At 40.6% G+C, this 16,987-nt stretch overlaps 2 protein-coding genes across 2 annotated transcripts in view; one reads left to right on the top strand and one right to left on the bottom strand.

Annotated features, from left to right (window-relative positions):
* Nucleotides 1-16,987, top strand: part of LOC121653080 (cytochrome P450 2J4-like) — a 35,432-nt gene that overhangs the window by 8,279 nt on the left and 10,166 nt on the right. The window lies entirely within an intron of this gene.
* Nucleotides 5,956-15,283, bottom strand: LOC121653298 (cytochrome P450 2J4-like). Its single transcript, XM_042006673.1, has 9 exons — nt 14,977-15,283; nt 14,213-14,378; nt 13,968-14,120; nt 13,719-13,879; nt 13,437-13,613; nt 13,195-13,333; nt 7,400-7,587; nt 7,164-7,305; nt 5,956-6,447 (listed from the first exon to the last, which is right to left on the bottom strand). Exons 1-9 carry the CDS (start codon nt 15,166-15,168, stop codon nt 6,272-6,274), a joined length of 1,494 nt encoding a protein of 497 aa, XP_041862607.1. The 5' UTR covers nt 15,169-15,283; the 3' UTR covers nt 5,956-6,271.

The raw sequence follows: 16,987 nt of genomic DNA, 5'->3' as shown, positions 1-16,987 counted from the left end.
GTAAGGCTGTCATATTTTAACTGTTGTTATTGCTTTGAGTTCTAAGCTTGGCCTGCTATTATAATCACCCTAGATTAAAAACAAACCAGGTGTCCTCATTTAGTCCTACTTACCTTAATCCAGGACTCCATAGTCAAGACTAACTCAACCAAATTTAAAGTATATTCATGAAAACCAGTTAAACATTCCACGTTAAAGTTTGGATTAAGTACTACTCCTGTATTAAGTCCTTTTTGTGCAAGATGCCAGTAATATAAACATTATTAAACATATTTTGCTGTTAATAATTACATCCTCTTTAATTGATTACATGTTCACCCTTTACTTTTTGCTTTCAGACATTGCATGATGATCTGATGAATGGAAAGACGTGTTCCAACAGACTGTATCTGTGGCAGAATCCATCTCCCTCTCTCCAGCTAAAACAGCACCTAAAGCTAAGGGCGCTGAAATTAAGTGTCCAGCGGGTATATGAAAATGTTATCAGTCACGTGTATGTATGTGTGTTCACATTTATAATGTTTTTAAAGATGGATTTTTTTATTTGCTCTTTTTTTCAACAGATCTTTGAGCTACTGAGGGTGATTGAGGAGGTCACGGGTCTAGGAGCCAGGATAAGGACAGTTTTTAAATATTCAGTTTTATTTGCTCATCATTTTTGTTCCACCTTTTGCCTTTTTTCTGTTCTTAAAAGATTTAGGGATGGAAAATAAAGTTAATTGCAAATAACTTTAATGTTAATAGTGTGATGGTGTCAACAAAATACTTGATTAATTCCAAAAAGTAATTTCAATGTTGTGACAGGATGTTTGTTTCGTTAAGGAAACAATCATGATGATGATGAACTACTTAATTAGGAGGACGATGGCTACTGGCTGTAATGATCTCTTATACTTCTCTGCGTTAAAGCAAACCCAAAGAAGACTGATTGAACATACTGTTTCCTCAATGTTGTGTAGAGGGTGTGGAGTTGTCCTTTTTGTCCAACACCTTATGCAGTATTTTCCTCTGGACAGTCACATCTCCCTTTGCTTCAGAACTAACCAGTTTGATCACTTTCTTTAGGGTTCAGGTTCTGGTTCTGCTGCCCCAGCAGATGCTGGAAAGCAGATTTCTACAACGGACTTACAGAAGACATAAAACAATCAGACATTAAATGATTTTAGCTTTCTTAAGAAGTACGCTCAGTCCTTTCCTCTAGACTACTCTAGGCTACTCACAAGGGACACAGCTTTGCAGGTTTTCAATGTCTCCCTATGGCAAAACACCAGACTCAAATTAAATGGGTCTAACAGCTTATTAGTTCTGCCCAATGACTCATTAATTTGAGTCAGTTGTTTTATGTGTTTTGCTGCTTAATTTAAGCAGCCTTTTAAATTTGAAAAAGAAAAAGAAAACAACAAACCCAATCAGCAGCAAAATTCATAAACATATAATCCCATTTTAATGCAACAGCTGTCCACTGCTCTCTTGCCATGACCAATATGGCGGAAGCGTTGATCGTATCCTAGGAATGGGCCAAAGCAGTGTCTGTTTTTGCCGAAGACGACTCTTTTCCGGTGTCGAGGTCACCTGACTTCCGGAATAGAGTTGAGATATGGCGGCACTGTTGTCCGCTATCTTAACTGCAGTTGTGTACTCTTGCAGCTATCACATCAGTATGTGTGTGTATGTGTGTGTTAGAGAGTGGAACACAATTATTTCCTTTCTTAGTACTGAACCCCTGAAATAAAACAAGTAGTGGAGCTAATTTACCATAAATATGTATTTGATATTTCTGCATGTACATAAAATACTACACTAAAAGATCATTTTACCAAAATGACTAGATTTTAATCTTTCTCAGTGTGTGCAGAACCCGGGCCTCATCTTTGACTCAATTTCATCCATCCATCCATCCATTCATTTTCTCTTGCTTATCTGGAGTCGAGTCACGGGGGCAGCTGCCTAAGAAAGGAAACCCAGACTTCCCTCTCCCCGGTCACATTCACCAGCTCATCCGGGGGGATCCCGAGGCGTTCCCAGGCCAGCTGTGAGATGTAATCTGTCCAGGGTGTCCTAGGTCTTCCCTGGGGCCTCTTTCCGGTGGGATGTGCCCGGAACATCTCACCAGGGAGGCGTCCAGAACCATCATCTGGCTCCTCTTAATGTGAAGGACCAGCGACTCTACTCTGAGCCCCTCTCGGATCACTGTGCTTCTCATCCTATCTCTAAAGGAGAACCCGGTCACCCTGTGGAGAAAACTCATTTCGGCCGCTTGTATTCATGATCTTGTTCTTTCGGTTACTACCCATAGCTCGTGACCATAGGTGAGTGTAGGAACATAGATCGACCGGTAAATCGAGAGCTTTGCCTTTTGGCTCAGCTCCCCACGACAGACTGATGCAGAGTCTGCATCACTGCAGACATTACCGATCTGCCTGTCAATCTCCCGCTCCATCCTTCCCTCACTAGTGAAAAAAACCCTGAGAATTCCTCCACTTGGGGCAAGACCTCATTCCCGACCCAGAGAAGGCACTCCACCCTTATCTGGCTGAGGATTTGGAGGTGCTGATTCTCATCCCAGCCGCTTCACACTTCACACGCGAATCGCTCCAGTGAGAGCTGAAGATCACGGCCCGATGAAGCCAACAGATCCACATCATCTGCAAAGAGCATTTTGTGTTAGCCAAAATGTGGCTAACACAAAATGAAGCTTCAGTCACAGCCTTATTTAGAGAAGATGCTTTTGACAAACACGACTGCTGAACCTTTAGCTTCTGTTTCAGCTCTTGAACTTTCTTGGCATGGATTGAGCTCAAATTGTCTTTTAATTTCTGGTGGTTGGTGTTATGGTGCCACTCCAAATTCCCTGCTTACACAGCACCTGTTTTTGGTGGCACAACAAACACACACACACACACACACACACACACACACACACACACACACACACACACACTGTTCACATTAGAGAAACACAAGAGATAAAACATCTTTACATTAATGACCCCTAAGTAGAAATATTTGCAACTAATTTAAAAAAAGTCCATTGTTACGACCCGACTCAGGGGTATGGAAGGGCGTAACAAAGAAACACGGTGAGGACAGATGTTACTTCAAAATAAAAGCACATTTATTTACAATTCCCGTGAAAGTGATGGACAACCTGTAAAACAAAATAAAGATGAGCTGGGGTTAGCGGACCTGCAGAAAGAAACAAACCAAAACCTATACCAAACACACACCGAGTGCAAACGAAACACACAACCACAACTCGGTGGTGAAACTAAAAACCAAACAAAAGCAACAGGCCCATAACTAAAGTGACCGTCGTCACAACACAATAAAACGCTAACCTAGCCCAGCTCTAACACAAACACAAAGTAAACTTAACTCAACTAAACACTTAAAGCACCCATTGTGGAAAAAGAGGTGGTCGCGACACACGCACACCGGGTGCACAACATGAGGGGGAGAGAGGCCGGAGCCATTCTGGTTTCTCCCCCTCCAGACCTGCCTCGGCTGCAGCCTTTTCAGCCTGAGCTTCTCCGTAGGCTGCAGCCTGACTGGTCCAGAGGGGTGCCAGTCACACAGGGGCGGGGACAAAGGCGCTGGCCTTGGCCACTCCGGGCAGCGCTCTGCTGCCCCTAATCACACACAAGCGGCCTCAGCTGTCTGCAAACAGCAGGGGCCGTAACATCCATAGAAAGGTAGGTTGGTTGTTTTGGGTGCAGTTTGTGACGCTTGATGTCTGACCACAATGATTCGCATGGCTTATTCCACGTTGGTAGCTGTCAGGGCTGCTGACACTGGGGCTGGGCTCTGTCTTGACCTGAATTGTATCCTTCCTTTTGATAAAACGTCAGAAATATCTCCCTTAGTCCACATTCTTATATTTTCTAAAATAAGACTGACGTCCCCACAACCTAGGGGCACAGAGACGGAACATAAGCGAGTTGGACACAGGATGAAGTAAAGCAACAAGATTTAACTGACAATAAAAATGCTATGTATAAACTGAAAATGGGTTCCAAACAATCGAATCACTTATCCAAGTCCAAGTAAATAGTCAATAAAGAAAAACATGTTAGAACCAAACAAACAGAAAGTGTCCCACAACGGGTAATAATATAAATTGAACAAAAGAAATCTCCCCAAAAAACAGGATTCTGAAAGGGTATCTCACCGCAATTCAAACTCAACTTAATCTCAGGCAATTTAACTTAAACAGCCTCAGGCAGAAACTCAAGCAGGGATGATAATTCAAACTTAGAATACAAATAGCCTTTAGCAGTACGAATATAACTCTCTACGAAACTCCTTACCACTACACAAGACACTAATTCACTCCCAGAAAGCAAACTGCCCCACTGTCCAGTAGCTGGCAAAGATTGGCAAACTGCTTCCCACTGGCCACAGTCGCCTCAATTACTGTTGCAGGTTTAAAGGTGGATGTCCTCAGGGATTGGTCAGCCTTCCCGGAACTAAATCATCTGTGGGCCAATCAGGCGTAGAGGAGGTGGGATCCATCTGTCAATCTTAATCTGGGTCCAGCTGTGGCTCTTCAGCTAATCAGATCCTCATCAGTTTCTTGTGCTGAATAGCTGACAGCCATAACAACGTGATATATATTTCTCTATACTTCATGATGTAACTTACCATAAAATCAATTAGAAGCTTTGCTAGCTCTTGTTCAGACCATGCAGCTCTGGCTTAGTCAGCACTAATTAACACTAAGATACTCTTTGAGCATTTTTATAATTTATTTTCAGCTCCAATGTGAAAATCTTGATTGTCTGAGTTGATGTGTAGTCCTTTGATACACTTGCTGAAAACTATATATGACATGGTTTTCCTACATTTTCTAATCTATTGCTACCATATAACTTAGAACTGTTATGTAATTTATTGCTAGCCTTACATAACATTAGTAAGGCAAGGTAAGACAATTCAAAGTGCTTTACATAAAATATTAAATGCATTACAGGTGGTGCAAGGAAAGCATCAAAAAGCAGTAAAAGTTGTAGGTGTACTTAAAGGACTTCTAGAAATGTGAAGCCAAATGTCAATATTTTTAAAGGATGACTAAATTCGGAAACAAATTTAAAAATTACTTTAAACAGGTGTAGGGACACTGGTGATCCAAACATGTTTGGAAAGACATTTCTGTCCTCCTCCAGTGACTTGTCAATCACCTGTGGTGTGCATTGGGTAGAAATGTGCATTGACTTTCGGAAGAATCCTACAAACATCTCTCCTGTCAGGATTGAGAACTGGGCAGTAGAGCTGGTTAGCACTTATAAACATCTGGGCAACGACTTGGATGACAGGCTGACCTTTGATCTTCATGTGGATGCTGTGTGCAGGAAGGCTCACCAGCGCACATATTTTTATCGGAAGCTTCGTAGTTTTAATGTTGACAGGACATTTATGCAAATTGTTTATTCTTGTTTCACTGAATCACTTTTAACCTTCTCTTTTATCTGTTTGTACGGCTCCATTTCTCTCAAGAACAAGAATAGATTCCAGGGGATTGTTAGACTATGTGGGAAATTTGCAGGGATCTCCCTGAGTGACCTTTCAGCCCTGCATCAAACCAGAGTGCTAAACAAGGCTCATTTAATCTTTGCAGACCAAAGCCACCCATTGGCTTGTGAATTTTTGCTGCTTCCATCAGGGCGTAGGTACATCCTACCAAAATGCAGGACTAACAGACACAAATACTCTTTTGTCCCTGCAGCCATTGCCCTGTTGAACAAGTAGTTTTAATTTTTTTATTAATTTATTATTTTTATCATAGTCCTTTTAATCTGTGTGTTTGTGACTGATTGTTTTTACTGCTGGCTGTACAACAAATTACCCTCTTGGGATAATAAAGATTCTTTGAACCTTGAACCTTGGTGCAGCTAGATGCACCCCTGCATTGTTAATGTTCAGCGTTATGTTGCATTTTTAGAAATGACTTTAACCAGGTTAATGAAAAATCATTTATATAGGAAATTGTTCAAATGCATTGTTAAACAATACAGTTCATCAGTAATAGTACATAATGTGTGTTAACAGAATATTTTTCAGTATTTTTTTTTATTAACAATGTTATTTATACATCAGTATTGTTATGTTAAAAATAACCATTGGCCAGAACTACGTGTACACCTAAAGAGAATTAACAGATTCTCCTCAATGACAGCGATCATCCAGCAGTAAATATAACTTGTCACCTAAAACATTTTGCCCAGTCTTTGTTACACACTGGTTAAGAAAATTATATGCTGAGAAGCTGCATAACTCAGCGAACCTTAGCATAAACCTTGTAGGGATGAGGTATCCGCGTAGTTCCAGTAATTCCTTCTGTACTCAGCTCTACTCCATCGGGAACAGAGAAGGAGAACTTCTGCAGTAATCCCACCAAAAACAGGAACAGCTCCATCTTGGCGAGGCCTTCTCCAAGACACACACGTTTCCCTGAAGAACAAAGACATACAGGCTTAAAAGCTAAGGATGACAACACATTGATTAAAAAGATTTGTGTTTTTTAATCATATATATTTCTCTATACATAACTTTTGGGCTAGTTTGTGTCCTAAATGTGCAGAAATTTGGTTTTGTGCAGGTTTACGAGGCAGGAGGCAGGCAGGTGCAGGAACAAGGTTTTAACTATGACAACGAACAGCGGAAAAGCGATGGGTACATGGCATGAAGATTGCAATGAACTGGCCTGCCTCCTGCATTGTAAGCCTGCGCTTACATTCTCCCTTCAATGCTCAACCCTGACAGAATGAACTGGCCAGGAGGAACTAAAACCAACAGGCTTAAAGACACTAAAGAACTAATAAGGAAGAGGTGAAGTGAATGAGCAAGTCAAACCAGGTGTACTAACGAACAAGAAACAGAACACAAAACAGAACACACAAGGGAAAACGTACAAAATATGACAAGGAAAACAGAACTAAGCATGACAAGACCAGAAAAACTAAACCAAAATCTCAGATCATGACAGGAGGTGAGTTGATGAGAAGTGTTTAGCAAGCTCCTGTTTGGACCAGAGTGGCTGATCAGGCATAAGAGACTACACTAAGGGTGTACTGTCTTTGGTTTTCATTAGAAATGTAAATATCCACAGGAAATTAGTGCTCTCAATCTGTTTCATGGGACTATAAAGTATGAAATTTGGGTATTACCTGCAGAGAAGGGCAGGAATGCTTCCCTCTTGACAAACTTTCCGTTAGCATCCAGGAAGTGTCCAGGGTTAAAAGTGTCTGGAGTCTCCCATTCATTCTTGTCAAACAGCACAGAAGTCAGCATGGGAATAATGGAAGTACCCTAAAAACACAAAACCCCAGGATAACACCAAGATATGCTGCAAAAGCACAACTTCACAGTGGTTACTCTTTTAACGGCTGTAAAGTAAAAGCACCTTAGGTATGAAATAACCTCCCAGAGTTGTATCGTTGGCAGCCATCCTTGGTCCATTGAGAGGAACAATATTTCCCATCCTCTGAACCTCATGAATGACAGCATCAGTGTAAGGCATGTTTGGTCTGTCGGCCATGGACGGCTGGCGGGTCTGTCCAATCACTCTGTCAATCTCTGCATGGACTTTCTCTATAAAAGAAAATTTAAACACTTTAAGTTGCAAGTGATGACAAGAGAAGTCTGTATGTGCACATCTATACCCACACACATCTTATAAAATGGTTTAAAATTGAATAAAACAGTCAGAAAAAAATGTTCAGCATTTCACAGCCTGAAGGAGAGAAGATACATTTAGAAAACTTGTCAAAAATATGAATCTGGTTTTAATCTCTTTCAGTGTTTGTTCCTTATTTGATGTAAAGACCATTTGAAAACGTCAGTGTTGCATCTGACAGATTATGACTGAAAACTTTCTCAAATGCCTCAATAAAACTCTAGCACCACACATAGTAAACAAACAGCAAATGTTATTATAGTTATGCTGTTGATTAGCTTATTAAATTACATATTCATATAGTCAATAATCTTTTTTTTCTTCTTTTTGTTAATTTTTCTTTCTGCTTTGGTTGAAGCGGCCGTGTTGCTTTTCAGCTTCCAAGTACATATTTGTGATTGGTCATCTGATGCCAACTCCGCCCACTTTTCAAGAATACACACATACACTACCAGTAAAACCAGTACCAGGACTCATTTTTATATTAAATCAAATAGGAAAGTGTGTCCAAACTTTTGACTGGTTCTGTATCTAGAGCTGAAAAACCTGAGCTTGTTCACTTAACCATCAGCATCATAATACCACCTAGCTAGATCTTTATTTTTATTTAATCCAGGTCATGTAAAGATACCTGGATATATTGAACCTGCTTTGTAGTGAGGTCCAAAGACTGAATGTATTTGCTAACAAATATCTTCTTGGTAGGTGTTGTGTCGTCAGGGAGCACTCAATTATGGAGTTGGAACACTGCTTTATTCAGCATGTTAACTGAATCTGGAACATGTTACATCAACATCACGTTCAGTGTCTGTAACTCTAACTTAACTCACTTCCTGTCTCCTTCTTCTTCACCATACTGTCTTTTACTGCCATCTAGCGTACACGCTGGTACACCACATATCCCCCTTAATAAAGCAAACCCCTGTCTATGTGAATAATAGCTAAACATGTCAAAGGAGAATTTTTCAATTCATTAACCAAGCATTAACAATTAACTTTATTTGCGTTTGTCTAACTAGAACATTTCAGGAGTTCTCACTGGCTCCTGAATTTATTTAACACACATAGTCCTTAGTCCACTCGGGTGCTCTTCTGGTCTTGACTGGTCTGACCCGAGGTGTTACTGGTTGAGATACCTCAGGAATCTTTACAAAATCCAGAGGCAACTGTCTACTGTCATTTTTCATCACCTGCGTTGAGACAGGTGCCAGATAAGATGTGTTCCAACATCTTCCATCCGGTAGTAAGTAGGTTTACTTTCCTCTTCTCTCCATCTCTCTGAGAACTTGCTCTGAGTTTTAGGGAGGATGCCAGGTTTCTTCACTCGGGCGTATGATCCACATTTGAAGAACACAAGTGTAGCTCCTCGCTTTATGTCAGTGTATGTCTTGCTCTTTTTCTGTTTTTCCTGTGTACGATTACTCTTTCACAAAGGAAAGTTTCGAACTCCTTTGAGACGAATTGAGATCCCTTGTCCGAAACGACTTCTTTTGGGCCACCTTCTCTGCTGAAAACTACACGTAGAAACTGAATTACAGTGTTTGAGGTGACATTTGGGACGAAGGACAGTTCTTGCCACTTACTATGATAACAAGTAACAACAAGTGTACTGGAAAAGCGACAGTCCGCAGGCGCTTATCAAAGGGTCTGACCACATCAATAGCCACCTTTTTTCATGCTTCCTCTGGGTACGGCACAGGTTGTAATGGGGGTTTGTGTGACTGCCGACTTGTCATCTGATTGGCTTGTAATGCATGCTTTTATGGCTGCTTCAACTTACGCATCCATGCCTGACCACCAATATGTTTCTCTAAGTCTCTGTTTTGTTCACGATCCCTTGATGTTTGTCATGAGCCAGAGAGATCAGTTTTGGCTGGAGACTGTCCGGTACTACAAGTCTGTGTGTGCCACACACCACTACGTTGTCTTGTAGAGAGAGTTTATGCCTGAGTTTATAAAATGGTTGCAGTTTTGGCTCCAGGGAATTTTGTGATTTTGGCCATCTTGTAGTGAGCAGTTCATGTAGTTGGGACTGTATGGGGCATGAAGCATGTGCAGTTTTGAACTCCAAGTCAGTAATCGCTGTGAGAGCACCAGTGAGCTCCACGTCCACGTCATCCACTGGAGGAGGTTCTGAACTTGGCAGTGGAAGATGGGACAAACAGTCCGCTGCAATATTCTCTCGGCCTGGTTTGTACTGAATGTCATAGTTGAATGATGGCAATCTAGATGACCATCTAGCTATCCGCATACCTGCACGTCCGTGACCCTTTGTGGTGAGAAGTGGGGTGAGGGGACTATGGTCCGTTCTTAATGTGAAGTGTCTCCCCCACAGATATGTTCTGCACTTTTCAGTTGCCCACACGCACCCCAGGGCCTCCTTTTCCACCATTGAGTATTTTCTCTCTGCCTTGGTGAGCGTGCGTGAAGCGAATGCCACAGCCTTTTCGACTGTACCTTTGTGGATCTGTGTGAGTACTGCTCCGAGTCTGTAATCAGATCCATGCAGTTGTGACCACGGTTGGCAAATCTGGGTTGAAGAGAGAGAGCGCTGAGCTGTTTACTATCAGTCTTTTTAGAGTCTCAAAGCTCTTTTGAGCTTCCAGTGTCCAGGTGAATGTGTCTGTACCACGGAGAAGTTCCACAACAGCAGCGTAGTCTGGTATGAACTTTGAATACCAGGATGTGAGGCCTAGGAACAACATCAATTTGGGCAGGTCTGTAGGTGGAGGTGCTTGTGAAACAGCAGTCACTTGTGAGGCATCGGGTTGCAGTCCCTTCCCTGACACAATGAACCCTAAGAATAACAGTTCTGCTTGTCTGAAATGGCATTTCGGCAGATTGAATTTGAGCCCAGCCTCCTTGATAAGCAAAAACGCAGCTTTCAGTCTGTTATCATGTTCCTCAGCTGTAATGCTGGCGACGATGATGCCGTCTAAATAGCACTGGACCCCCGGCAAATCTTTTAGGATGGTTGCCATCATCCTCTGGAAACAGCTGGGACCAGATGCAAGTCCAAATGGTACCCGCTTGAATCGAAACAAGCCATCATGGGTAATGAAGGTGGTTAAACTATGACTGTCCTCGTGTAGCGGCAACTGGTAATAAGCGCTTTTCAGATCTAATGTAGAAAACAGTGTAGCTCCACTCAACTCCGCGAACATTTCCTCCATGTGTGGGAGCGGAGAGCTGTCTGCTACTACAGCTTTGTTGGGCTCTCTCCGGTCTACACAAAGTCTTGGATCTAATCTGTCTTCTCTGGTAGTTATCACTATCGGTGATATCCACTCGGATGACTCTACCTGTTCGATGATATCCTGTTCCACCATTTTCTTTTACTCTTTGGACACAGCTTCTCTGACTGAGAAAGGCAGTCTGCGTAGTTTCTGTTGGACTGGTGTAATTCCTGGATGCACTTTTACTTTATGTAAAAATGCTTTAGCACATCCTATCATTTCTGTTTCTATGTTTGCAACAGAAGGAACCCGTTGGTTAGCACAGCTTGGAGTAATGTGACCATCTGCCACCTGCATTTCTAATAAGTGGAATAAATGCCTTCCTAGGATTGCTGATCCCTTATAGACCACGTAGAGTTCTGCTAGTTTTACAGTCCCGAATGCTACATTAGCCTGTAAACAGCCTTTCACAGCAATAGGATTTCCACCATAGTCCTTGAGTTTGAGTGTTGGTTCCGTAAGAAAAGCTTTCAGGAAGAGCTCAGTAACCATTGCTTCTGGTAAAACGGACACTGCAGATCCTGTGACTAGCATTAGCTCAACTTCTGCACCTGGGGCATTAATTTGTACTGTGCACATAATATTATCAGAGTTACATGTGTTGACATTCAGAATAGTCACTTCTGGAACAGTTTCCACTTCACTCACGTGTTTGTTTCCCCCACAGACTTTTGCAAAATGTCTCCTCTTTTTGCATAAGTTGCAAAAGGCGTCTTTCACTGGACATCCTTTAAAGTTAGCGGTGTGCTGAGTTGATCAACATCTGTAGCAGGCTTTTGTACTACCATTTGGGGAATGTAAGTGTGGTTTCGGCTTGTCTTTCTTTAATCCACGGTGACGTTGTTTTTAATGGCGAACAGCCTGGACAGTACTGTATGTTGCGCTGTCACAAAAAGCTTTTGTCTCCGACACAGCAGTTTCAATTTGTCTCACTATCACCAACGCCTTGGGGAGTGTGAGAGGCACTTTTAGTAATAAACGTCCCGGATGCATACAGAAATAGTCTTTTCCACAATTTGATACCTTCTCATCTACTCGTCCATGTTTCCAAACTGACACATAGTAACCAGTTCTTTTAAAGCAGCATTGAACTGATCGGTTGTCTCACCTGGGTGTTGTCTTCGTTGTCTGAAATGGTAACGCTCTGCAACTATGTTCACTTTTGGCGTAAAGAAATTCATCAGAGCCTCCAGCGCTGTTTCATATTTGTCATCAGCGACCGTCAATGTGTAAAAAGGTCTCTGACCTTCCACACCCAAGCAGTGGATGAGAAGTGCACACTTACGCGCTTCTGGCAGATCCAGCCCAGACATCGCTAGCAAGTTATCAAAAGTCCGAATCCATGGCTGTGTTCGAATGTGCACCCTACTCCCTACATAGTGCCCTATATAGGGGTCACGCCATTTTGTCGGAGTGTCCAAATGTCCAGAGAGAAAAAAGTAGGGCACTCAAAATTACCCACAATGCATCTTGAAAAGTAGCGAGCATCGATGGTCACTAGACGGGTTAATATAGACCACAATGCATTGCGGGCAGAAGCTTAACATGGTCCAAGGAGGCGAAAAAATTGAGCTGCACGAAATTACCTATAAGCAAACAAACAAAGAAAATAAAAATATTTACACACAACTTTGGATTGGATTTGGAATCATCAGCCCATGTCTTGAATGGGACAGGTGGTTCTCCGATGCTTTATAGAAAGGGCGTAGGCTGGAGTAGATTCATCCTCGTCGCCAATATGTTGTGTCGTCAGGGAACACTCAATTATGGAGTTGGAACACTGCTTTATTCAGCATGTTAACTGAATCTGGAACATGTTACATCAACATCACGTTCAGTGTCTGTAACTCTAACTTAACTCACTTCCTGTCTCCTTCTTCTTCACCATACTGTCTTTCACTGCCATCTAGCGTACACGCTGGTAAACCACAGTAGGTCAACGATTTATTAAGCCTCACTCAGCAATAAAGAGCATTTGTCCACAACAAGAACAATCAATGATGGACTTTTTGTCAGACTACTTCATTATTTTTGTCACTGTACTTGATACTTTTAGACTGAGCATTGTTGTTTTTGTCTTGTTGGATAGGCTAGATGAAATACAAATTAAATTGTTATCACTTGTTGAAACAGAGTGTTTGCCAACAGCATTGTTCAACCAGAACATGTTGAGCTTGTCTTGCTAAAAGTGCCTCAGTATGCGCTGTTAAAGTTTAAACTAGTAAAAGAAACCAACATTGTATGTCAAGCTTATTAGCTCTTTATAATATATAACATGTCACCCACCTTGGATATCAGGGTGTTTGATGAGGTAAACCAAAGCCCACATCAGAGTGGTGGATGTTGTTTCTGTTCCAGCTACGAAAAGATCCAGAGAGCAGAGAGCCAGATTGGTCTCATTGAAGCCCAGGTTGGACTCTTTGTGCTACTCCGAAATGCAAAGAAAACAATAGTTATAGCCTCGTAGCTTGATAGCAATTTACTCTTTTCGTAGAGTCCAACAAGTACAATTGCAGTTGTCTACATACCTTCTCCATTTCAATTAGAAAAGCATCAATGTAGTCCCGGGGATTGTTGTGGTCCAGGTCTTTCTTGTGCTTATCTACTTCCTGACTGAGGAAGTCTTGTGCGTGCCCGTAATTGCTGAAGATTTTGTTGTGAGGACCTGGCAAGTGTTTCATTACCCCAGGAAATGACTCATAGAGCTGTTCAGAAGAAAAGAGGTGATTAAAAAAACATCAAACATCTTCTTTCTATATCTGAAATAAATTTCTGACATTTCTGTGCGGGAAAATTGTTTTTTGACTTACGATACCCCATATGCTCCCCTCCAGTAAAATCCCCTCGTTCAGACTTTTTAGCTTGGTCTGAAACTGGTGATCACTGTAGTCAAATCTTTTCGCCATCACCAGCTGGCAAATAATGTTCGATACAGCATTGTTGAAGAGGCCTGCAGGGCTGAAAGGCCCACCTAAGGAAGAAGAAGGCACTGCTTCAAAAGAGACTGTTGCTTGTGCAGGAATATGAATTGGTTATGTGTTATACTCAGTGTGAAACACCTTTCTCCTTCTCTATCTCCTCCTGCAGGTATTTGATCTCCTCACAGATACATTGTTCCATGGTGTTTTTGCCTAAGCCGAAGTTGCGTAAGGTAGACAAAGCAAAGCGTCTCTGTTTCTTCCAGGTTTCACCGTTGCTCATGAAAAGACCGTCTAGATACAAACACACAAATGTGAATACAAATAACAAATTATGGAAACCAATGTCTCTACACTATGTGGCTTTTAAGAGATAGATGTCATACTTGATAGTCCAGAATAAAACGTGTCGGAAATTGCACTGTATGGTCGATCCACAAAGTTCTCAGCTTGTGTCACTATGGCCTCCTTCACCATCTTATACCCTGACAAAAACACCTCAGTTTGTCTGCCGAGGCGAACACTGAAGACATTCCCATAGACGTCAGCCAGCTGTAGACAACATTTAACAAACACTACTGAAACAAAATGCATCAGTGCATTGTTTGAGCTTGATAAATTGTGAATTAAGCAAAAATAAACTGAGGAAACCAACATAAAGCATTTAATTGCAATGAAATGGAAACAGGATATCATTTCACGTGTTGTCAGGGGCCTTCAAGTCAAATTTTCCAGTCATATTTACAATTTGACAACTAGATGCCAGCATCTGCAACATATGTCTAAACATGTCTAAACTATGTTATATCATAAATAATAATTATTGTTAAAGTCTTATAAGTTTCTTTTAGGAAGGTTTTGATTTTTGTCAACATGCAGGGTAATTTTTGGCAACTGTGCAGAATGTATGAGAGATATTCAACTTAATTCCAATTACTTGCACGTATTTGATCAGGAACTAGTTTAAAAAAGTCCATATTTCTTAGCAGAAACCACACTTGTATGAAGAATGTGTAAATGTGAAAAGCAAAGCATAAATAAATAACCCTGCATCTTGCCAAAATTGATTTGAAAACAACTTAAAAAAAAAAAAAAATGCTGACTCACAAACCCCTCGATCTGAATCCGGAATAAAATAATAAAACAGTACCTTGGTGAAATATTTGTGTGGGTGTTTATTATCCACACTCAAGATATTCCCAATCAAAGGGAGAGCTGGTGGTCCTGGAGGAAAATTTGGAGGTTTCCTGTTTTTGAGAAAGTCTGCTATCAGGATGAACAGAAAAATAAACAAGAAAAGCAACTTCAGCTCAAAACTCCACATAAAATCAAAAAGCCACATGGTTAAAGAAAGCAAAAACAGGCCGCAGCAATAAGAATATCGGTGCTTGACAGAGCAGCGTTTTTCTGCTGTATGTTCACGTTTGGTTTATGCCTTTATCAGCAAATCCAAGAGAAGCAAAAAACATAAAGGAAAACTGTGCCCAGCCTGTACAAAGGGGAAAGCCTGCTTGCATAACATGCTGCAAACCACACCTATTTGATCCCTGCTCAAACTCTCTGCAGTGCACACATCACAAAACACTCAATGCAGCTCAGCAGTATGATATCGTACAGAAAGTGCCACATCTTTACTGTGTGTTCTTCTAATCAGAGGCTAAATGCTATAAAATAAGCAGAACCAATCCCAGCTTTATTAAGAAAATGTGTTATGTACTATTATTGCTGGTGTAGGAATTTGGTGCTAAGCTGAAGAAGCTCTGAAGAAAGCTGACTAAACACTTTTTACTCTTTACACTGTTCAATTATTGATATATTGTTAATGTTCTACTAGGAATAAAATATGGGTTTATGAGATTTGCAAATAACTGCATTCTGTTTTCATTTGTATCTTACAAAGAGTCCCTACTTCTTTGGAATCTATGTTATAAATTAATTAGTTACCATTGTGTTTTCAAATTTTAGGCTATTGATGCGTTTAGTTTCAATAACAAATTTTTGTAACAGTTTATTTTTATGTTTTTAGATGCAAAGGAGTATTTTTACACTTTAAACCACTTGTGCCCCAGTGTGCGCCCGTATTTTGGGCTTTACGGTAAGTTAACTGGGAAGCTAACAAAGCCAGTGCTGATACTCTACAACATGTAACGATTTTCAAAATAAGAAAAGAGTTATTACAGGTATTTAGAAATACCCGTCAGCACTGTTTTTGTGTAACTGTGTCACGTGATCTGGTGATTATTCAGATAAAATGCAATAATTTACACAAAATAATAATTAAAAATTGAGTTAAAATTCTCATGTTAACATAAAAAATAATTTAAGAATGTGTAAACCAGTGATCATTAACCCGTCAATTGCAATCAACTGGTCAGTTTTGGAGACTTTCCCTGTAATTCCAAAAAATAAAAGAACATTTCATTCAAAAACACGCGACTCTCCGTGATTAATGCTTGTTTAACCAATATCCGTTTTTGTTCTTTATGTTTTTTTCAGTTTGTATTTTTGACAGTGTAGGGCTGCACTAAATGACCAATGAGATGGAAGAGGGCCGTTGTTGTGTCCAATGCATGAACGCGCACAAGCATAGACTGTATATAAAAGAACTAAGCACAACTAAGCACAACTAAGCAAGGAAAATCTACTCGTCTCGTTGATCGAGACATTTTACATCTAGAAACGATGTAGCTTTTATTCTTATTTTATATGGCAGTTAATTATTTGAGAGCTGTACTTTAGTGGTATTTAGAGCTACCCTACTGAGTAGATGTCCATTTACTTCTTTAGCTCGTTTAAGAAGTGTAACTTTTTTCTGTCCACAGTTTTTGGCAGCATTTCAGTCACTTACGTAAAATTAGCCAGTAACTGGTTAAAAAATACGGCAAAATCTTCCACTCAAATTATGCAGAAATTATGTTGTTTTTTCATTATCACATGTTGGTGGTCAAATATAACAATAGGGGAAAACAATAAAAGTGGAAGTGCTGGTTATAAGTTTTATGTGGTTTATATGGCTCCCTGAGTTTAAAACTAACCCTATTTTATTTATACAATTCTAGTTGATCAAATTGCTGGACAGGGATAAAAACAAGAATAAAAACATAGAAACCTTATAAATTATAAATATCACAAGTTTCTCAAGTGACATCACTATCATGTGT

Source organism: Melanotaenia boesemani, chromosome 14, assembly GCF_017639745.1.
Source record: "Melanotaenia boesemani isolate fMelBoe1 chromosome 14, fMelBoe1.pri, whole genome shotgun sequence".
In the NCBI taxonomy this organism is placed as follows: domain Eukaryota; kingdom Metazoa; phylum Chordata; class Actinopteri; order Atheriniformes; family Melanotaeniidae; genus Melanotaenia; species Melanotaenia boesemani.
This window is presented reverse-complemented; position numbering and strand designations above follow the sequence as displayed.

Excerpts from the sequence above, each read along its gene's own strand:
- LOC121653298 (XM_042006673.1), bottom strand. The coding sequence starts at position 15,168 with ATGTGGCTTTTTGATTTTATGTGGAGTTTTGAGCTGAAGTTGCTTTTC. Across the intron at positions 7,306-7,399 it reads GAGGTTATTTCATACCTAAG|GGTACTTCCATTATTCCCAT; the intron begins GTGCTTTTACTT and ends TTGTGTTTTTAG. Across the intron at positions 6,448-7,163 it reads ATTCCTGCCCTTCTCTGCAG|GGAAACGTGTGTGTCTTGGA; the intron begins GTAATACCCAAA and ends TTTGTTCTTCAG.